We start from the raw sequence: 20,932 nt of genomic DNA on the forward strand, positions 1-20,932 counted from the left end.
AGAGGAATAGAGTGAACAGCTGAACGAGCTCGGACGCTCGGAGCCGCACAGACTTGCACTTCTCCCCTGCTCCAACCAGCTGCTCTGCGAGCAACACGTCAAGTGTCTCCACACACAGGAGCGGAGAGCGAGAGAAAGAGAGAGAGAGAGAGAGAGAGAGGGGAGAAGAGGGGAAGGTTCACAGGGCACTGATTTCACTCTCCGTCTAGAGCTGGGATTCGAACCAGACCGACTGCCTGAGAGAGAGAGAGAGAGAGAGAGAGAGGGAGGGAGTGAGAAAGAGAGAGAGAGAGAGAGAGATACCGGGAAGATCAGTCCATGTGAGCGTGAACACATCTTTCTGGTAAGTATAGCTGAAATATGGCACCCATAATGAATGTACTGTTTGTGCCATGCCTGTGTGTTGAGTGTTTCCCTTTGCCTCAGGAGTGGCTCTCAGCGTTGAATGAGCTGCTTCAACGTGAGCTATAACTGAGTTAGTTAGCCTCTTGTAGTGATGAGCAAGAATGGAAGAAAACTCATGAGGTTCACTTTTTTTTTCATTCCGCTTTCTTAATTTTTCTGAAAGGGTTTTATCTGATATCTGAGACTCCATTGAAAGCTTCTATTTTAACAATATTTTGAGTTTTTCTTGTGTGTGTGTGTGTGTTTGTGTTTGTATGGGTGCAATGCATGAAAAGCTTATTGTGTGGGCAGAGAACAGGGCAGAGCTTTGTTATTACACTGATAAAAGTAAGCCAGTGAATCAGCTGGTCTTCTCCACCTTCCTTAACCCGCCTGTTATCCAAGCAACGTTTAACATCATAAAATATATGGTTCAGTTTTTTTTTTTTTGCTTCATGTTTAATGACTTTTTCTCAATTGAAGGGTACAACAGAGTAAGTGTACAATAATATGTTTTCAATGTCCTGTACAAATATTTTGTACATTGGTTTCCTTGGGGTCAGTTTGACCCCAGCTGTATGAAACATAAGATACATGAATATTTGACACATTATGGATATTATTATTGTAATAGTATGAGAACATATTGTTATTATCATTATTACATATACAAGTACATATTACATATAAGTCATTTTGGCAGGACTGTATAAGTCAAAAGGTGAAGCAACAGCAAGCCTTTGGGCTGCTGACACTGGATGGGCAATATTGCCAGCCAGGGTTCCAAGGTTCATAAAGGGGTGTGTGTGTGGGGGGGATTGTTTTGTAGTTATTACACTCTTGTTAAGTACCTGTCACAAAAAAACTCGGTAACAATATGAACTAGAAATGTAATGCCAGTGGAATTACAATAGTGGATGGAAAGCTGCTGGGTTAATGTTGGTGGGGAGATTCCTGAAAAAAAAAACATTGAATCACTTAATCTTTGAGTTCATACAAACCCCTCCCTCGTATCAAAAAACCTTGTGTGTCAGGCATTCTTGAGATATCACACTCAAGGTGGGTTTGACCTTGACATTTGACTTCATCATTGAGTCCATACAAATGTTCACACCAAGCATGAAAGCTGACCTTTGGAAAATGTAGTTCAGAGAAAGCCTAATTGTATGCAATGCAAGACTACCTGCAAATTACATCAACGTTTTTTGGTATATCCAGTTTTTAATATTTTTTTTCCGAAGTGTTTACAACTTAGTGTTAACTAATAATTGTTGCAAACTGGTACCACGAACAAAATATTAGTGCATTCCTGGATGCGGTATAGTAGCATCCATCAGGCAAGTGTTATTTAAATTAAACTCCTGGTGTATTAACAAACTTTTCAATGCCTCGTTTTATGAGTAAAGAACATAGTTGTACTACTGTAGAAGTTTCGTACCATTCAGGGCATTATTAGTGGGGTAGCCCACGAAAATGGCCTGGTTTTGAGCTGACGTGCATGCGTCACTGATTCGACCCAAAGCGGCAACCGAGTTATGATTAATGTCCAGATAAAATGTCCACTGTGTCTTTATCAGACTCCTACTCGTCTACTCTGATGAAGACACAGAGGTGTCGGGTTTTTTGTTTGCACTAGGTAAAGACTTCAAGTTTAATCGGTGTGCTCAAGTCCGTTTCCTGTTGTTATAGTCTGCCGTCCTACAGCTGTGAAACACCTGATTTTGCGGTTTCAACTGGATGGTGCGTGGAGTATCCTATTTCTGCTTCAGATTATGTTATGCTTTCCCCCCTGCAAAAAGTCAAAATATGGAAATATTCATGAGTTTTCGATCGTCATATATTTCATTTCCATTCATCACAGAGTTCCCAAAATCACATATAAGTTGTGTTAAGTTTATCAAATAGCCATTCAGCAAACCAACTGGCAGGGACTAGTCTGGAAAATCCAGACCCTGATAATCTAGAAAGATTAAGGGTCTGGCAAAGAACAATGTAATGGCCCAACTCGAGGGGCGGCAACAAGCATGCATTTAAAAATCTCACTGCACGCAATTGGATAACACTACACCATGTTTACTCTGAATTATTTCGGACTTCGACGCAATCAGATAACACTACGACCAATGTGTACTGTCCTCTAATGTTGTAGCAACCTGTCTTCATCAGTTTAGCTGGTTTCCCGGAATGTTGGGGTAAAAGTAACATGCATCATTGCTCTTTGCCAGTGTTCCATCAGAGACAATTCCATTGTGCTCTCGTGACAACTCTGGATTTCCAGGGTAGGCAGGGACACGAACATGACCTAAAAAGGACTTCATGCCTTAGACAGCAGCAGATAGTGTGAAAACAGAACTCCTTGCTTTGCCTCTCTATCGTACTGAACCGCAAATGAAAAGTCAAATTCGTTGACCCTTGAGAGCGGGGTTTAAGACTGCTCAGCGAGATTTAAGACTGTTGAAAGCAAAGGGTTTTAAAGGTAGTGAGAGTCACTTTCCATAAGAAAAGATCTGTGGGCAGTTATTGGGAAGAGGGCAAGTAGCCTGTGTTTGATGCACTTTGTGAAGTGAGTCAGACAGGTCCATGTATCTCTGTAGTCAATGCTAGATTCAACAGTTCTGCTTGTTAAAGAAAGCAAAAAATACGGCATTCAAAAGTATGCGAATATGTAATTACAGCAATGACATGGGGCAGAATTATTTGGATATCTTGAAACACAAACTCAGATACACTCACACACACAGAGAGAAAGAGAGAGAGAGAGATTGAATAATGTGTTTGAAATGCATAGTAACGACTAATGACTAATGCCATTCCTGTTGACTCATGTCATAGTGTCATTCCTACAGTATCTCAGTGTGATACGGCCATCTGGTTGTTGTGCGTGCTTTCACATCTGAGGGAGCTGATGCTGTGGACCTGGGGGGGGGGGGGGGGGGGGGGGTTGGGCTGGCTGGGGTTGTGGCTGGGCTGTGATGTGTGGAATGGATACTGGCCTGTTAGGAAGTGTGAGGTTAAAAATGGTGGCAGGCTTTTAACTGTGTGAGCGGCTCTCCCAGGACCATAAGTGCTTGGCCCTGACCTCGGTCCGCTCCACCGTCTGCCCACTGAGATGTGCTCATGATGCGCTGTGATGCCCACAGATGGGCTCTCTCTCTCTCTCTCTCTCTCTCTTTCTATTTCCCTCTCTCTTTCTATTTCCCCCTCTCCTGCTTGATCACTCAAATACAGCTTACACAAAGTAGTATATGTTTTGCTCTCATAATCACACACACACACACACACACACACTCAAAACACTTGAACTTCAGCACTTGGTTGCACACACATCCTGATAGTACACACTGGTTTTCATGCATATAGCAGGCACACACACCTATACACAACTATTACATCCTCTTCTTCCAAACACACACTCACTCACTGGTTCTTAACTTAAACACACCCTCATGCATAAGCTCAACTCTGAACCCACCCCCCCCCCCCCCCCCCCCCCCCTTCACATACTCCTGTCATGTCATCTCCATTGCTCATTTGATCACTTTTGCAAATGCGCAAAGGCCAAGCGCAGTCTTTTGCGCTTGATATGAGCCATGTCATTCAGAAGATTTCCCCGCACATCCTCCCCAGTCCTCCCCCGCCGTGGCCCTAAGAGGTTTACGATGGGATTTTAGGGATGTGAGAGTCGTGATCTGATAGGCGGTCCTCCTCTCCGCTGAGCGATGTTCGGCTCCAACAGTCAGCTCGAGAGAGAGCCCGTGTAAGAACATCGTATCATAGAGTTACCTGTCAATTGGAAAGCAACTGGCTCAGGCCGACTAAGAGACACTGACTCAGCCTCCCATGCCTGTGTGTGTGTCCAGCAAACATGCTCACACACTCTGGGCGCAGCGCTCTACTCATCTGGCCTGACGGATTGTTAACAATTGGAAGTGACAATAGAATATGGGAAATCAATGCTTGAAACTGTTCGAGTCTGGCAAGGCCTCTGGGCAGAGAAAAAGAGAGAGAGAGAGAGAGAGAGTGAGAAAGAAAGGGTGTGTGTGTGAATGTGAGAGAGAGAGAGAGAGAGAGAGAGAGAAAGATTGTGTGTGTGTGTGTGAGAGAGAGAGAGAGAGAGAGAGAGAGAGAAAGAAAGGGTGTGTGTGTGAATGTGAGAGAGAGAGAGAGAGAGATGGGGTTCAGCTGCAGCGGTCAGAATTTGGCGGTAGTGGCTGTGCGATGCTCTTTGCTTGCGCTTGATTGGTACCACCACTGATTCTAAATCCCTAACGAAGACGAAGCTCCGCCCCTGGCCCAGGCAGAGGGGGGAGGGATTATGGTGAAGAGAAGAGGAGAGGAGAGGAGAGGAGGCAAGAGAGGCTTTCCACGGAGGGGGCTGCCAGACGCTGAGTTGAGGAGAGCCCCGTTGGCACTTGCCCGCAGCAGCCATGGCAGCGTTCTCCGACATGCCACAGGTGGGGCGAGAGAAGGGCAGCACTCTGTTGGCAGGTAAACAAGTCTCAAAGTCAAACTTGAATCTTTCTCGGCATCTCAGAGGCTGTAAACTTTAGCTTTTTAACGCATCTCGGAGGCTGTAACTGAGTGTGTGTCTGACACGGATCATGAGTGCATGTGTAAAGGAAGTGTGAGAGAGGAAAGAGCAGAAATAACAACACAAAGAATGAATGTGTGTTTTCACGCGCTTAGCTTATCAAATTGTGTTTACTTTTGGAATGAGAAATATATCAAGTTTTGAATTACTTGTCAAAATTCAGTCACCCTGGGTAGAAATAATGGTGGCCATCTGTAATGCTTTGGAATTCTGCTTGGACTTTCTATCAGTTAATTGTAAATCTAAATGTAAATAGACTTATTTGACAGCATAGTATATTTTAAATCACTGAGAGCCTCTACAGGCTGATTTTTGGAAACTTCAGAAATCATTATTAAATCATGTGTGTCTTTAGTGGTATTTTGTGTTATTTTCTCAAACACTATCCTTGGTCATGAACTGCCAGATTAAACCGAACAAATGGGTGTTTATTTTACCATTTTTACAAATGTATTTTTAATGACAGGGATATACTGATTATATTACCGAAAGTGGATTTTACCAAGGGCGTGACCCCTTAGCGCAGTCTGTTTTTGAAGAGGGACAATGCAAATGTAAGAATTAATATTTCTGTACTCTTAATAGACAAGTGCAGAGAACGAAGGACTGTTTTGTCAGTCAGGGTTCAGAAATCTTATAATTTGTATGAAAATGGTTGCATAAAAGCAAAGAAAATGTAAGAGATGTTTCTTATGTGCTAATTCCGGGTGCAAACATACTGTAGTACTTGAATGAAAATTCAGGAGAGTGATTCACACACTTTCACAAGCAAACAACCATGTGAAATGAATGTTGTGATTTGGGTGGGATATGATGACAGTTACTGGATTCCCATTGGCTTATTTTTGTACATTATTATTTTTAAGACCATCACACATTTTTATTGTAAGAATTTCACGTTTTTATTTTCAAGACCTCCATAATTATTTATGCATACATGCATTCATTTACAGTACATACACATAATAATACTGTAAAAGACCTGGGGGGTATTCCAGAAAGCAGGTTTACTGGCTTAACTGGGTATGTTAACCCAGAGTTAGCGGTAAACCTGGGATTTCAGTTCCAGAAAGCTCAAAAATGATCAGGCTATGTAAGTAACTATGGTAACATAGGCTCTGAACTGAACTGGGTATGTAAACCCAGAGTAAACGGTAAACCTGGGATTTCAGTTCCAGAAAGCTCAAAAATGATCAGGCTATGTAAATAACTATGGTAACATAGGCTCTGAACTTAACCTGGTAGGGGGTAGGTTTTGTTCAGGTTATTTTTAATTATGTTCGGTTATTTCAGTGCATGTTCAATCAGGCCGCTATTTTTACACTTGTCACACAATGGCGTTTCATTTTGACGAAGGTCCGATTGACAAAGAAGCACAAAATCATGTAATATTCATCCGTGCAATTTACCCTGAGAGGGCGATAAGACCACATCACATGAAAGCCTATCCATTCTTTTCCAGTTTTTCAGCTGAATCCTATAGGCTACTTGAAAAGCATTCTCCATCCCTACATTACGCATGGTGGATTAGAATAGAATAAAATACATCTTTAATGTAGCTAGCCTACACCATAGTGGACATTTGTGTTTGGCTCACCAGACAGATGGACAAACAACATCTCAGACACATTGACACACACACATCTCAGACACAAGATATAATTAAAACAAGTACAGTACAAAAAAGAGGAAACATAGCCTATAGAAAATTAATAAATAAGATTAAATATAGCTCTACAGCTCAGCCGGGTAGGCTATGCATGTTGTCACTAAGTTTGGTTAAGAATGCTGATGGCATTTGGGATAAAATATTTTTTTAATAGGCTACACACGCTCTCCGACTGGGAGTTTTTGTAGTGTTGGAGACGCAGAGCATATCATAATAAAAGTTTAACTTGGCCCACAGCTGCAGAGATTCTCAAAGAATTCTATGGCCCGCTCAATTCTCAAAGAATTCTATGGCCCGCTCAATCTGTGACAAGGTAGGCTAGTTTAAGAAAGCATCATTCAAAGCAGTCAATAGGCCTACAATACGTGATGTCCAGTGAATTATTTAATTGTGCTTTTGACATTAAATAGGCTTAAACATACGCATTTACACGGTAAGTTAGGCTATTCTCTGCCAAGCAAGGTCTCGGACGCAGGCGCTTAAGTATTGCTCTTTTTTTTGTTATTACTCTCCTCCTCGTAAGCCTCGACTAGTCCGCCTCTGAAAAATACGGTGCTCTTCCTTTCGCCGGTTTCACTCATGGTTTCGACTCTCAATAGATGATGCCTTTATAAGTTCGCCGTGAACACGCACAACTCTAGGTTATCTAACACAGGGTTGATTGAACTAACTGGTAACAGGTGTTTTGGAACCGACAGCTCGGGTTTAGTCGCCACAGGTTCAGACAACCCAGATGTTAAGTTTTATCTCAGTGTTTGTTAAACCTCCTTTCTGGAATACCCCTCTGCAATCTAGGGAGTAATCAGCTTAACTATTTTTTCTTCAAAGAATGTTTAAATGAAATTGAAATAATATAGTCCATGGCAGAAGATACTGTAATGACCAGCCATGAATAATGAAACCCCAATTAACAAATGGCTATCTAAGTGGTGTTAGGGGGCTTATTTGAAGGTTGCTTACAGTTGCCTATGGATGTGCTGCATTCACTTGAGGCTGATCAATGGGAGAATGTGTTATGTGCCGTTACATAGGACTTCATTTTCCGTAATGCACTGAGCCTTTAGGAAGGGTTTATCAGCAACCCCATCTGACCTGTGTGTGTGTGTGTGTGTGTGTATGTGTGTGTGCGTGTGTATGTGTGAAAGACTTATTTAAAAGCAATACATGGCATAACAGAGCAGCTCATCACAATCTGTTTTTGAAAAGTTTGATGAAAATAAGTCCTGGTACGATACAGAATTGAGATTAATTTAACTCTTAATCTTATAACAGATAACCTACCACACCCCACATGATATAATGACATTCCAGTCATATTTCTGTTTACATGTAACACAGCATAGTCCGATTATTACTAGCAAAGACAGTTGATTCTATACGTTTCTGCACTGAAAATTCTATAATAGGATGTTATAATACGATTGAGGTGTATACATGCACATAACGGTTCGAGCCCCGACCAGTGGGCCACGGCTGAAGTGCCCTTGAGCAAGGCACCTAACCCCTCACTGCTCCCCGAGCGCCGCTGTGGTTGCAGGCAGCTCACTGCGCCGGGATTAGTGTGTGCTTCACCTCACTTTGTGTTCGCTGTGTGTGTTTCACTAATTCACTGATTGGGTTAAATGCAGAGACCAAATTTCCCTCACGGGATCAAAAGAGTATATATACTTATACTTATACTTACTTATAACAGACTTCAATAATGTGACTAAGATCAGAATAATCTTATTTGTCTTATTCATAATATTATCTTAATCAGGTTGATATCTGAATGTTATTGTCTATGTAAACATACTTTTGTTTGTTAAGTAGGGGTGTAATGGTACACCAAAACCCCCGGTTCAATGTGTACCTCAGTTTTGAAATCACGGTTCGGTTCATTTTCGGCACAGTAAGTCTCTAAAATTCACTGACAATATTGCTGATGCACAACGGGAATAGTATTTTGAAAAAGTGTCGAATGGTTTTTGACTTCAATTGACTAAACTGACATATGGCCAGGTTCACCAATTAATATGTTTGTGTGGGAACTCGAATTTGAAACATGGTCCACAAGCAAAAAAGCCTACTGTTGATTACTATTAAAGACTGCATTACATTCAGTACATACACATCTGTATTGGACCCAACGTCCTTTACCTAAACGGTTCGGTACAAATCTGTGTACCTTTACACCATTTTTGCATTGTACGTGACCAGCTAAACAGTGGGGATGAGTGAAATATGTACTATGATAAGCACCTGTTCAGCTGAACACAGCTTACTTGGTCAACTGCGTGATGATTGGCTGAGCTAGACCTGTGTGCTACAGCCTTCCAAAGACACCATTGTGTGAGTACAGTTTGAAGGCTATAGAATGATTCACTCATCTCAATAGGGTTCAAGTGCAGGTAGAATTTATTTTTAAAGGTTTTCAAGGTACAAATGGTGAGGCATGATAACCGCACATAACCCAACAATGCTATAGCACTGGCTGAAAATGGTGAAACAGGCAATTACATTGACATGGGGTACTTTCCATAAGATCATCTCTCAATGCAAATCAAACCAGTTATTAGGGTAACTGAAATAAAACCATGCCAATCGTGAGATATGATGAAGGGTATGTGATGATGTGGGGCTGTTTTAATTCCAAAGGCCAAGGGAACTTTATCAGGATACATAGTATCCTGGATCCATGAAATAACTGGTCTTTAAAAATGAAAACCTGCCTGCCTGAAATTTAACATTAGAGTATGCCCCCTGTATTTTAAGGAAGAACATTTATTTATTTACAATATATTATTCATTCACAAAGAAAATTGGTGTCCTTAAAGGTTGGATTTTACCTCATTTTGTTAATTAAGGCATTAAGATCAATTTCCAAAAGATTTTGGGATTGGACAGAAGTTGGAACATTCATTGTGGCGTCCTCTAATCGGGAATCATGAGCCTGCTCAAACTACATGACAAACTGGACAGGAATTTGGCCTGAGTCAGAAGTTTGTCGGACTCGGATCCAATTGATTGGGGGCTAAAATTGAATCAAAATCGCACAGAGTCTGTTCCTCTTTAGACACAGGTTAGAAAAATGCAGACTGAAGACCCTTCGTATATGCGACCCAACATGTTTTGTAAGCCAAGCTATAGGCAACATATACTGTATTAACAGATAAAACCATTCAAAGCAAACAAGTCACTTAATGTTAACTGTATTTGGAAATATAATTTCAAATGTGCATACCTGGATATTTGTCAAGCAATGTTGCCATCCATGCTATAACCATATAGATATGGCAATAACATATTTACCTATGTGTAATAACATAAGAATTGTGATATTATTACACATAACAATAAATGAAATTGGTAGGGCCTTGAATATTACCTTCCAAATATGTAAATAATATATATATATATATATATATATATATATAACATATACATTTGATCTGCTTATTTACTGTCCTTCTGTATGAAACATGACTTTCATTTTGTGCGATCCTCTCATCTGAGATAAATAGGTACTAAGTTTTGTGAAGGGCTAACTCATGGCTGTTGTGGCCAGACTGGACAGTAGAGGAAAGTACAACATAACCAGACCTCTTATGTAGGCTTCTCATCTAGGGATTTTTCCATATGATTGGTTCTTAAACCCCATAATGCTATTCTGAACACTGTTACATAATTATATTCGCGATGCATCATGGCTGTGCTAGATGTTCAGTCTAATGTGGGAGTTGTATAAATGTTGTTTCCTCCAGTAAGTGGACCTCACTGGCAGACAGAGAGAGCAAGAGCATCCTTTTCATGTCTGATGTAGGGCAATGGTAAAAGCCATAAATGGCCTCCCATTACTGGAGGACCAGACGAGCATTGCGTGACTCCATTGGAGACCCCGATTCGATCACATTAATGTAAGAAAAGAAATCCTCTTATGATAGGCACCTAAATGCAGAGTTGGCTAGGTGACCGTGGCCTTTTTAATCACTGTGTCTTTAGCTTAATTCCTTCCCTCAGTCATTACAGTTATTGCCTTTTTTGCCCAATTAACATGGCCGCAATTATGAACTCTCATGTTGAATAACTGTGTCTGCCACATAGGGAGGTTGTTTTGTTGGTAGCTTCACAGCCCTTTCTTGCACACCTTCTGAAGGCCTTTCTTGTAAGAAAATACTGAAACTCTGTGTGAGTGCTATTGCAGGTAGTTTTATAAGCTATTCATAACACATCCCTTCATAAGTCGGCTAGTAAGGCCTTGTAAACTTTTAATTTATGGTCATAGCGATAGCTTCTTTGTGTTGTGGAGCATGCCCTCAGCACAATACCATATGCAGCCTGTCTGTGCATCTCTATTCATGGCCTCAGTCAGTGGCGCAAAAAGTGGGTATGCGCTATATGCGGCGCATATAGGGGCGCAGCACCGTGGGGGCGCCAAAGCGATGGTAAAAAAAAAAAATAATAATAATATATTTGGTATATTCTATATGTAGCTACTGTTGTACGTTTCTAAATCATTTCTGCATTTCCTCAATGTTAGATAACATTTTAGGGACTAACAGGCTAGAGTAGGCGCCCTATCTCATAAGATTCCATCATAGAATGTTGACATAAAAAAGGGATGGGGGCACCGTGAGCGCTGAGTGAGCAGTTTTCGTCTATGGAAAAAGATGGATACAGCAAAAAAAGCTGTCGGGGGCTAAACATAGAAAAAGAAAGAGGAAAATGAGATGGGATGTCAAGGGATGCGACAGTAGTTAAATAAGTGGATGGTGAAAAGCAACAGGTAGGATTTAAAGTGTGACGTCTGTGCTTGGAGGCTTGCAAATATTCATGTTAACAGACTAGCGTTTGCTAAGCATATGACGATTGAAACATAACCTATTCCATTAAGATAGCTAGGTGGCTACCATGCTCATACTGAACTTTTAATGGCAAACTGCAAACAGAAATGTCACGCTAGCGCCAATTTGTTGTTGCATACCCCTCAAAAAATGGGTAGCTGCGCCCCTGGCCTCAGCACAGCAGAACTACTGTTATTGACGACAGCCTCTGTCAGTGTACACAAAAGGATCAAATGTTTTCTCCTCTCATGTGCCGCTAGCTCAGGCAGATTCTCTGGGAAATGCACGGCTTGTGATTTGCTGAATTGTGCTCGATAATGACCGGAGCCAGTCGGCTGCACAGCTGGTTCTAAGGGGGTCGACCGCAAAGGCGTCTCCTCCCTCACATTGTGAGGATGGCACATTCTGGTTTACTGTATGTTCCACAGAGGAGATTGCAACATGCAAGATGTGACATGATGGTAGGTTGAGTTCAGGGGCGAGCGAGGGAGAGCGACGCAGGAACGAGCGGCCCTTTCCTGGCGCACTCGCCAACAGCCCCTGTTGTCTGTCTGTGTCTGTGCATCGCCTTTCATTCTGCCGGCTCATGCGACAAGCTGCCCTACAGTAGCCTAGCCCTGTGTCAAGCCGAGATTTAACCATATGCTAAGATGAAGAGGTCTCTTTCAAAGCTAATTGTTTATCAGAAATCGAAAGAGGGGAAAAAATCTGCTTCCTTTAAAGGAGAATTCCGGTGTGATATTGACCTAAAGTGTATTGAAACATGATACCGAGTGTGAACGTATGTCTCATAGCTCATCTCGGCTTGTCCCCTGCACTCCGAAATCTGGTGCTAGTTAGCCAATGCTACCAACAGGTTTTCAAAGGGGGTGCCTCGGGCATCGGCCTAGCCATGCAAATAAATCACTGTTTTACACCATTTACGAGGCTCAAAGTAGCTCCACACTTCATTGGTAGACTTCTGAGGGCCCTGACATTTAAAAAGAGACATTGAGAACTTTGTAAAATACACTGTTGGTTATTTACAAGATGATTTATACACACAGTACCTTCAGGAAGTTTACCGTTCGCCGCCATCTTGAATTTACTGTAGTCACAATAAGTCGAGCGACGAGTATGAATGAACAGGTATGATAAGGGATCAGATTCTAAAAATAATTCCGTGGCAATGTATGGATTCCAGTTGCTGCTACTGGATTTGCATGGCCAGGCCGATGGAACAAATGGAACTCAGGAGAAGGCTTTTTTGCCCATGTGCAACTGGAACGCTTGATATTGCACTAAGCTAGGCTACGTTGACGTTGTTTATCGGGTAGGATCATAGCCCTTTTAGTCGGTATTGGGTACCGTCTGAGCACTAAAATACGTTGACCTGTGCAAGATTTTTTGTTCCACAGGTGCACAGGATGTTCTTTAGATTATTTCTACTTTTGCATGTATGTCATGTTAGGCCTTTCTGTTGATATTGTAGCATTATTAACAGTGATTTGAATGTATGCCTCATGACACAAGCTTGCTCAGAGTAGACTTGCACATGCTCCGAGACGGATGGTGAATTGTTTCTTCTTTGTGAGTTTGTGTGAGACCTGTATCCTGCCAAGGTGCCACCTACTGGCCAGGCATATACTGCAGTTTCGCCATTTGTTTTTTGACTTTCTGATGGTAGGAGTGACAGTCCTTTTAGGCAAGTCCATCCATATTGCAACGCTTTTTGGGCATCTATTCGGGCAGAAATGTGTGTGTGCAAGGCTTCACGACACAAACCTTCTTAACCTTAATCAAGCAACTGATGTTACTGAACTGGTTAAATTAGCTATGTAGTTCAACTAGCAATAGCCTACTATAATAAAAACGGACAGGCCAGTAATCTGTCATTTTCTGTCTTAGCCTACTGTGTACAACGTTAACAGTAAGTTCATTGCCCAGTAGCAAGCGAATCCAAAATGGGAGTCGTGCATAGAGCCCATTAAAGTGGAAGCTAATTGTTGCAGCACATGCTCCGCGAACGGAGGGAACGCTTCACTTGTGTACCCCGTACAGCCCCCCTGTCACTCAGTCTTCCCAGCGCTGTATCCTCCCCTCTGCTTCTATGTCCTTCTCTCACTTGTTATGTCTCTCTCTTTACACCTTGGCAGCTTACCTTGCACAATTAGATAGTACTAAGGAGTTGTATGAATCTTTGCAAATGCCCAAACACATACAATTATCGCACATAAAAACACAGATTTTTTCAGATTTGTGTTAGTGTAATATCTCTGTGCAGTAACAGGCAATGCTCTTGGGCAGGCAGCTTTAGTGGGTCTGATGGACTGTAAGTGAGGGTTATTGCTTCTCTCCATGTCACCGGGTGAGGGATCTCAAAGCCTGGTGCACTATTGGTGGACTAACTCCTCTCCTCAGGCAAAGTACAATATCCGTAACACCCCCACAAGAACAGCTGGCTTTTTGTGAACAAATATCAGGAAAAAGAGAAGAAGAAAGGGAAAAATAGCCTCTCATGCCTGACCCCTGTGACCTGGCCTTGAGACAATAAAAACACAGACCTGGGCCTTCAATACCATACATGGGACACATAAAAGAGTGCCGCCATTTTTTATTTTTTTTAAATGTTCCCTTTTGTTAGGAAATAATAGTTTCACGGTCTGGGAGGTAATGCATGGTTGAATGGGCCTATATTCTGGAGATCTCATCACATTGCAGGGTTATTCTTGTTCGGAGCTCCTTCTGGTTAAGGATATGCTGCCTGTCCACCCGTCCATTCATCCATCAGTACAAAAGCGACCAAAAAGCGAGAGAGGAGAGACTATAACAAAGGCATCAGATGGACGGTTGGGGAGTATGCAGGATTAAGTCACGGCACACTGAGCAAGTCAGATGTCCAGATGCAAATCCAGAAGTGAAAAAAAAATGAATGAAAGTGTGCCCAACAACACTCCCCAGATACACAGGGCCGTTTGAAGAGAAACATGTGTCCCTGATCTGCAAGCCTGGATTCATTCCATAAAGGCTAATTAGTCATTTGTACTGGGTTTGCAAAAAAAGGTCCTTGGAGCTGGAATGCTAGTGTGATTTAATTTGGTTTGTTTTTTTTCCAAATTATTTTGCTTTGACTCAAACCCTTATCTTCTATTGTCTTTATTGTACAGTGGAGTTTAGTTATATGTTTATACTTATACTTATGTTTACCATTTCTGCTGTAAGTGCATGTTGTGTGTGATGTCTGTATGCTACTGAGACCCTTGAATTTCCCCATGGGGATCAATAAAGTATCTATCTATCTATCTAAACACAAAGCCCTTGAATAGACATATGGCATATAAAGCATTGTAAATATTTACACCGATACTCATTTTAATATTTTTTTAAAAATGAAAATGTACTATTTGAATTCACAGTATTCACTCAAATACTGTGTCACACACACAAGCAGACCTAAACATCACACACAACATTTTTCTCTCTTGGGAACCACAGCAATTACAATGTTTCACAAAAGTCAAAGTGGCAGTCATGGATTATTTGCTAAGACAATGAATGAACATAAGACCCAGCACCAAACACTGTTCGAGATGATTTTGTCATTGTCAGTCGGTTGATTGGGTGATTGTCAGCCATTCATTCATCTGAGAAAAGGCTGTCAGCTCTTTTATATCAGCAAGAGTGTGTGTGAGAGAGAGAGAGTGAGAGTGGGGGGCACAGAAGGATGAAGAATGGTTCACACACACAGTATGCTTGTGCTTAAGAGGGCAAACTTGAAACATTGAAAGACACTTGAATGGTTCACACACACAGTATGCTTGTGCTTAAGAGGGCAAACTTGAAACATTGAGAGACACTTGCAATATGTGTGTGTGTGTGTGTGTGAGAGAGAGAGAGAAAGAGAGAGAGAGAGAGTGGGGGACAGAGGGATGAAGAATAGTTCACACACACAATATGCTTGTGTTTAAGAGGGCACACACACACACACACACACAAAGAACAAGCTCTTTTTTTTAGACATAACATAAATACTAGGACTGTCAATCGATTAAAAAAATAATCTAATTAATTACATACTCTTTGATTAATTAATCTAAATTAATCGCATATATAATTTTTGCTGTGAAAGTATTTTAAATATTTAAATTCAAATGAATCATTGAATAATCAGCATTAGTGACATTAAAGTTCAAAAACTCTTATTATTATTTTCACTGTTCAAATAATGGCCATAATAATTTATAATATGACCTAATATGCTGAGGAAATAAATTCAAAACTGCTTCGGGAAGACGTTTTTTCTTCACATACAAGGCATTTCAGGCCACAGATATAACCTAGGGGACACAATGAAAATAAATTAACACTCCCCTCAATGTCAACACTTATTCCTTTGCATTGATGTGCGACTATAGAGTTGATGAACTCCGGTGATATGCAAATTCCTTGCTGCAGACATTGCAAAGGACTTTATTTTCAACACTTTGTTTTTATAACACCATCAGGCCGTTTTTTAAAAGTAAATGTTCCAATCAATGATCCAGGCAGCGTGTTTTCTTCTCTCTCCTTCATTTTACAGTCTAATTTTTACTGACTAGAACGGCTCGGGTCAAAGGTCATAAGGAATCGATTAATCTGCACTAATTTTTTTAATCAGTTATTTTTTCTCAAATTAATTAATCGAAATTAATCAGTTATTTTGACAGCCCTAATAAATACTGTATGTGTTTGTGTTTCCATTGGGAAACCTTCGTCTCGTAGGTGTGGATACAATGGACCGAGGCTTCTTCCGGAAGGTGGATGTCCCGGACCATGCCCACTACATAGTGGCGTTCTTCGTGGTGGTGATCGGTGCTGTGGGGGTGGTGGGTAACGCGCTGGTTATCTACGCCTTCTTCAGGTAGGCCACCACATCACAGGAGGGATTTGATACACTTTTTGGCTGAAGAGGCTGATTGTGTTTGTTATAAAAGGGATGATTAATTTAAAGATTTTAGTAATGCAGACCTTGTCTTATGGATTGATTATTTTTTGATGGTGTGACTGATTTCTTTAGTATCACTATCCGAGTTATTTAGTATCACTATCCGAGTTGTGTTGTACACACATTGCCATTATGGTCACAGTAGTGTTCTCTACTAGAGAGAGAAAAAACGCAAAAGGCCTCATTACAACATTTCTATCCAGTTTCATGAGATGAAACAGACCATCAAACAAATTACTGTGTATCACTTTCCCCTACTCAAGTAGGCACATTGGGACTTAGGACTTTGGAGCTTTGCAGAGCTCCTGAGGAATATTGGTCACTTTTTTACTCAGAGATAATTAGCATCATGTTCTGTCATGAGTGTGTGCCTTTTCCTCCACATGGTTAAAGGGCAGGGTGCTGCCATGCGGAAATTAATCTTTAAAATGCTGATGAGCATTTCATCATTTATAAATATGACATCGCAGTGAGGCGAGGGGCTCTGCAATTGAACGTGATCCCTTCTGACATGGTACTCAGCGTTGCTGATGGGACTTATTTTAGACTCTGGTCTTGGGGGACAATTGTGGGACAATTGTCCTCCAAGAAAGGACAAAAGAGGCTGGTTCCTTCGGAGAGCTCAAGTTTCTCTGTACCGACCGGCTTTTTCCCCCTTTTGCTCTGGGCAGGCAAGTGGCTACTGGGAGCTCTGGGCAGGCAAGTGGCTACTGGGAGCTCTGGGCAGGCAAGTGGCTACTGGGAGCTCTGGGCATTTGTGTCTCGGAGATAGGTCCCCTGGGCGAGCGTGACTCAAGCGCGTCTGACAAGGACCTAAAAGCACGGAGAGGGCCCCTGTGGAGGCTAGCCGACATGCTTTCTGCATTTGTTGCTCTCAGTGTTACAGCATCAGTCCGGCCTCTCGGGCACGCCAGTGTGTGCATCTCCAAGATCACGTATTTTTAGACAAAATGTCCTTTACGGGCGTCCATTTTCAGGGATGAGAGGGGGGTGGTGGTGTGTGTGTGTGTGTGTATGTGTTGGGGGGGGGGCATCTGATAGGGTGAAGCATTCCTCTGTGGAGCTTTCTCTCAGCTTGAGGTCGTAGGATCCATCCTAACTGCTGTGAATGCTGCTGCTGCTGCTGCTGCTGGTTGAGAGTCTCTCGGTTGTCTTTAGCTGGTGGGAGCAGCACACTGTTGCTCTATAAAGCCCTCCAGGGCCACCGGCCAAACCCATGTGATGCAGCACTGAACACGGATGAGAGTGTGCTGAGAGTTTGCAGACACATTCTCTTGACAAGGGGATGTTTTCAAAGCAGACTTCGAGGAACAGTAAAAGCAATCTGGAGGGCAGTTGTAAGAAGCGATAGAGGCGCTTTGTCTGTAGTTGGCAATGTGTGTGCAATAGCTGAATGATTATGTTTTGGTAAAGACAGAAGAGTTTTATGTTGGCATTACGTGACATGCACAAAATGGGTAATTTGTTGTAGTTCTTATCATTGTTCCTGATTATGTTCTGATCATTTTCTGTGTGGATGTCGATGTGTGGAAATGCATTGCCTCATATTCTGGAGACATATTAGCATAGAAAACACACGTGCAGATCAACATCAACATGGTTTCAATATGTCAATTTCACCTTTCAGAAACACATTAAAAAATGGCTGAAAAATCCAACATGGTATACTGAGGGTACCCCAATAAATTGGTGTGAAGATTTCATGTCTCATGATTCAATAAAGGTGCAATAAGACCACATGGACCATATAAGACCAGAGAAGTCCCCAAATACTTTGTAACATCTTGAATAAGTGGGTCATTATAGCATTGGGAACATGATAGCATTGCAGGTGGCAATGCTTTATGGCTTGGTCTTAAAATATTGATGTACTTTTCAAGCTCTTTTGAGAGTGTGATTGCCTGATTAGGGATCCAAGTCTGCACAACTCAGATGAGGCTTGACATTCTCATATTTCCCTCGGCACAGTGCAAATATGAATGCACAGACCAGTTATTTGTGGCAAGCGCTTATGAAACCACAGTGCATGTACTGTATAGTTAGATAGATAGAGATAGATAGATAGATAGATACTTTATTGATCCCCAGGGGAAATTCAAGGTCTCAGCAGCATACATACAACACAAACACATTCTTTAACAGCAGAAAGAGTAATTAAAGTATATAATATAAAAACACAACTAAGCAAGAAGGACAGTAGAAGATAAAGAATATGCTAAATATACTAAAATACAAATTATACTAACTAACACTTAATACAATATATAAAAATATACTAAAATACAAATTACAAAAATACAAATTATACTAAACACTTAATCTAAATCAATTCTAAAAAACAGTATCCACATAGTGGTGATTAATCAATCAGAGGCGCTTGCAATGACTGCAATGTTGGGAGATCAGGCAGTCAGAGTTTATCTCAGTCACTTTGGTGCATTTGTTGAGTCATTATTAATGTTTGCCCAACAGTTCTCAAAACAATTGTACACGTCAGTATCATCATAATAACAAGTCCTTGTTCACAAACAAGTGAGTCAGAATGCTGTCGATGTAACAATGCAAACAATGCAGTTTTGATGACAATGATTGCTAATGCACAATGCCATTCTTTCTCTGTGTGGCATATATCAATTTGAACTGTACAATGTTACATAATTATTGTAGGCTATGTGGGAGACTGTAGGTGATCAGGTTTCATATGTACAGTAAACCTTTACAATACTATTTGTAACAAGTGACTGAGTAAAATTGTAAGGCTCAAAGATGATGAAGTAAAGTCCTTAAATACAAGAGTATAAGACAGTGTTGGCCCCTTACATAAGTTGGAAATTGATAGCTCTATATATTGCCTCATGCAAGGTTTTTCACTGAAAGATATCCACTGTTCTACTGGAAAAATCACAACTTAAGTTCAAGTTTAAATTTACTTCTATGGGAGTATATTGAACAAACATGACTGCAATGTGTTGTGGGTCCAAGACGTTACGTGTCTTGTACAATTACTAGGACTAAATTCAATTCTAAATCTAACTGGGAGCCAGTTTAATGACCTGTGGTCTGGAGTAATGTGCTCTGTTTTCCTTGTTTTAGTTAAAATTCTGCCTGCAGCATTTCAAATTAGCTGTAGCTGTCTAATGGACTGTTTGGGGAGGTCAGTTAGGAGAGCTTTGCAATAGTCAACCCTGCAGGATATTAAGGCATGGATGAGATTCTCTAAACCCTGTTTAAAAACAAAATCTCTGGTCTTGAGGTGCCAAAATGCTGATTTAGTTATAATTTTAATGTAATCACTGAAACCCGTGACAGTGTCTGTGTGAGTGTGTGCGTGCCTGTGTGTGTGTTTGTGTGTGTGTCTGTGCGTGTGGATGTGCGTGTGTATGCATTTGTGTGTGTCTGTGCATTTGTGTGCATGTGTGTGTGTGTATGTCAGTTTGTCTCCATCTCCTATAGAGCCTGACCGATATGGGATTTTCAAGGCCGATACTGATTTCGATATTTGAGTTTTTCAAAAACCGATAACCGATATATTGGCTGATTGCCAATTTTAACAAACACAATCTGAACATGTTTTCCCATAACAAAGTTCTAATCAGGGTGGGGCATTATGTATTTGAATAGGCCTAAATATCAAGTTTCCTAATGAAAGGCTCTTCATACTGTAATTTATTGTTTTAAGAAATAAAAGAGTGCATAGAATAGAAAGAATAGTAAGAATAAAAGAGGTCTTTGTTCTGTGACAACCACATTGCCATAATCTAGATTGTGAGCAGTTTACACTTAATGACTATCCCTTTATGCAAGCAAAACATTTTTCAAGTATGATCTTACTTTACTTTTAGACTTTGTAGCCTAAACCATGCTCTTCTTTCTTGAAACACCTTTGTTGAAATTGAAAATGAGCTCAGATGCTCATATTTATTTTGTGTAGACTTTTTGTGGTCTTAATGTAACATTTTACAAAGCACTCACAGAGCCACCAAGGACTGTGTCAACAGCAGAAAAAACTATTTAGCAAAGCAGAAGTGTCCCAGCCCGATGTTTAGGATGCATCGTAAACAGGTAGCCTATTTATGCCCTGCTGTCACATTAGTGAACGTTAGCATTGTGGCTAACTAACTAGCTTCTGTCAGTAGGCTATGGTCAGAAAAGAATAGCATGACAGTCAAAAGAGACAATTGCAGTGCTGTTATCAATTTGCTCAGTATAACCGCATTTATGTTTCACAAATACACCAACAATCAAACTAGCCTCTATCACTCAACCAATACTAACGTTAACGTTATTTTATCCATGGGCATAACATTAAACTGGTGTAAGATTAAATGATTAAAACCAAGCATGTCCAATAAACATTCTCAGGTTTATTTCGGCTTCAAGAAGGAAATGGGAATTACATTTGACTGGAAAATCATCCTACCATGAATACACAAGCCACAAAGTGGTGAAACCGTAAGCTACTGTTGCGTTGTTATTGTAGGAAATCACAGTGAAGTGGAACC

At 41.0% G+C, this 20,932-nt stretch overlaps 1 protein-coding gene across 1 annotated transcript in view; it reads left to right on the top strand.

Annotated features, from left to right (window-relative positions):
• The first annotated feature begins 231 nt into the window (after positions 1-231).
• opn4xa (opsin 4xa) overlaps positions 232-20,932 on the top strand; it is a 42,285-nt gene continuing 21,584 nt past the window's right edge. The window contains exons 1-2 of the mRNA XM_042081393.1: positions 232-343; positions 16,208-16,346. Of these exons, the coding sequence (XP_041937327.1) occupies positions 16,219-16,346 (128 nt within the window). The 5' untranslated portion in view covers positions 232-343; positions 16,208-16,218. The remainder of the gene's footprint in view (positions 344-16,207; positions 16,347-20,932) is intronic.

This window comes from Alosa sapidissima, chromosome 23 (assembly GCF_018492685.1).
Source record: "Alosa sapidissima isolate fAloSap1 chromosome 23, fAloSap1.pri, whole genome shotgun sequence".
NCBI lineage: Eukaryota > Metazoa > Chordata > Actinopteri > Clupeiformes > Clupeidae > Alosa > Alosa sapidissima.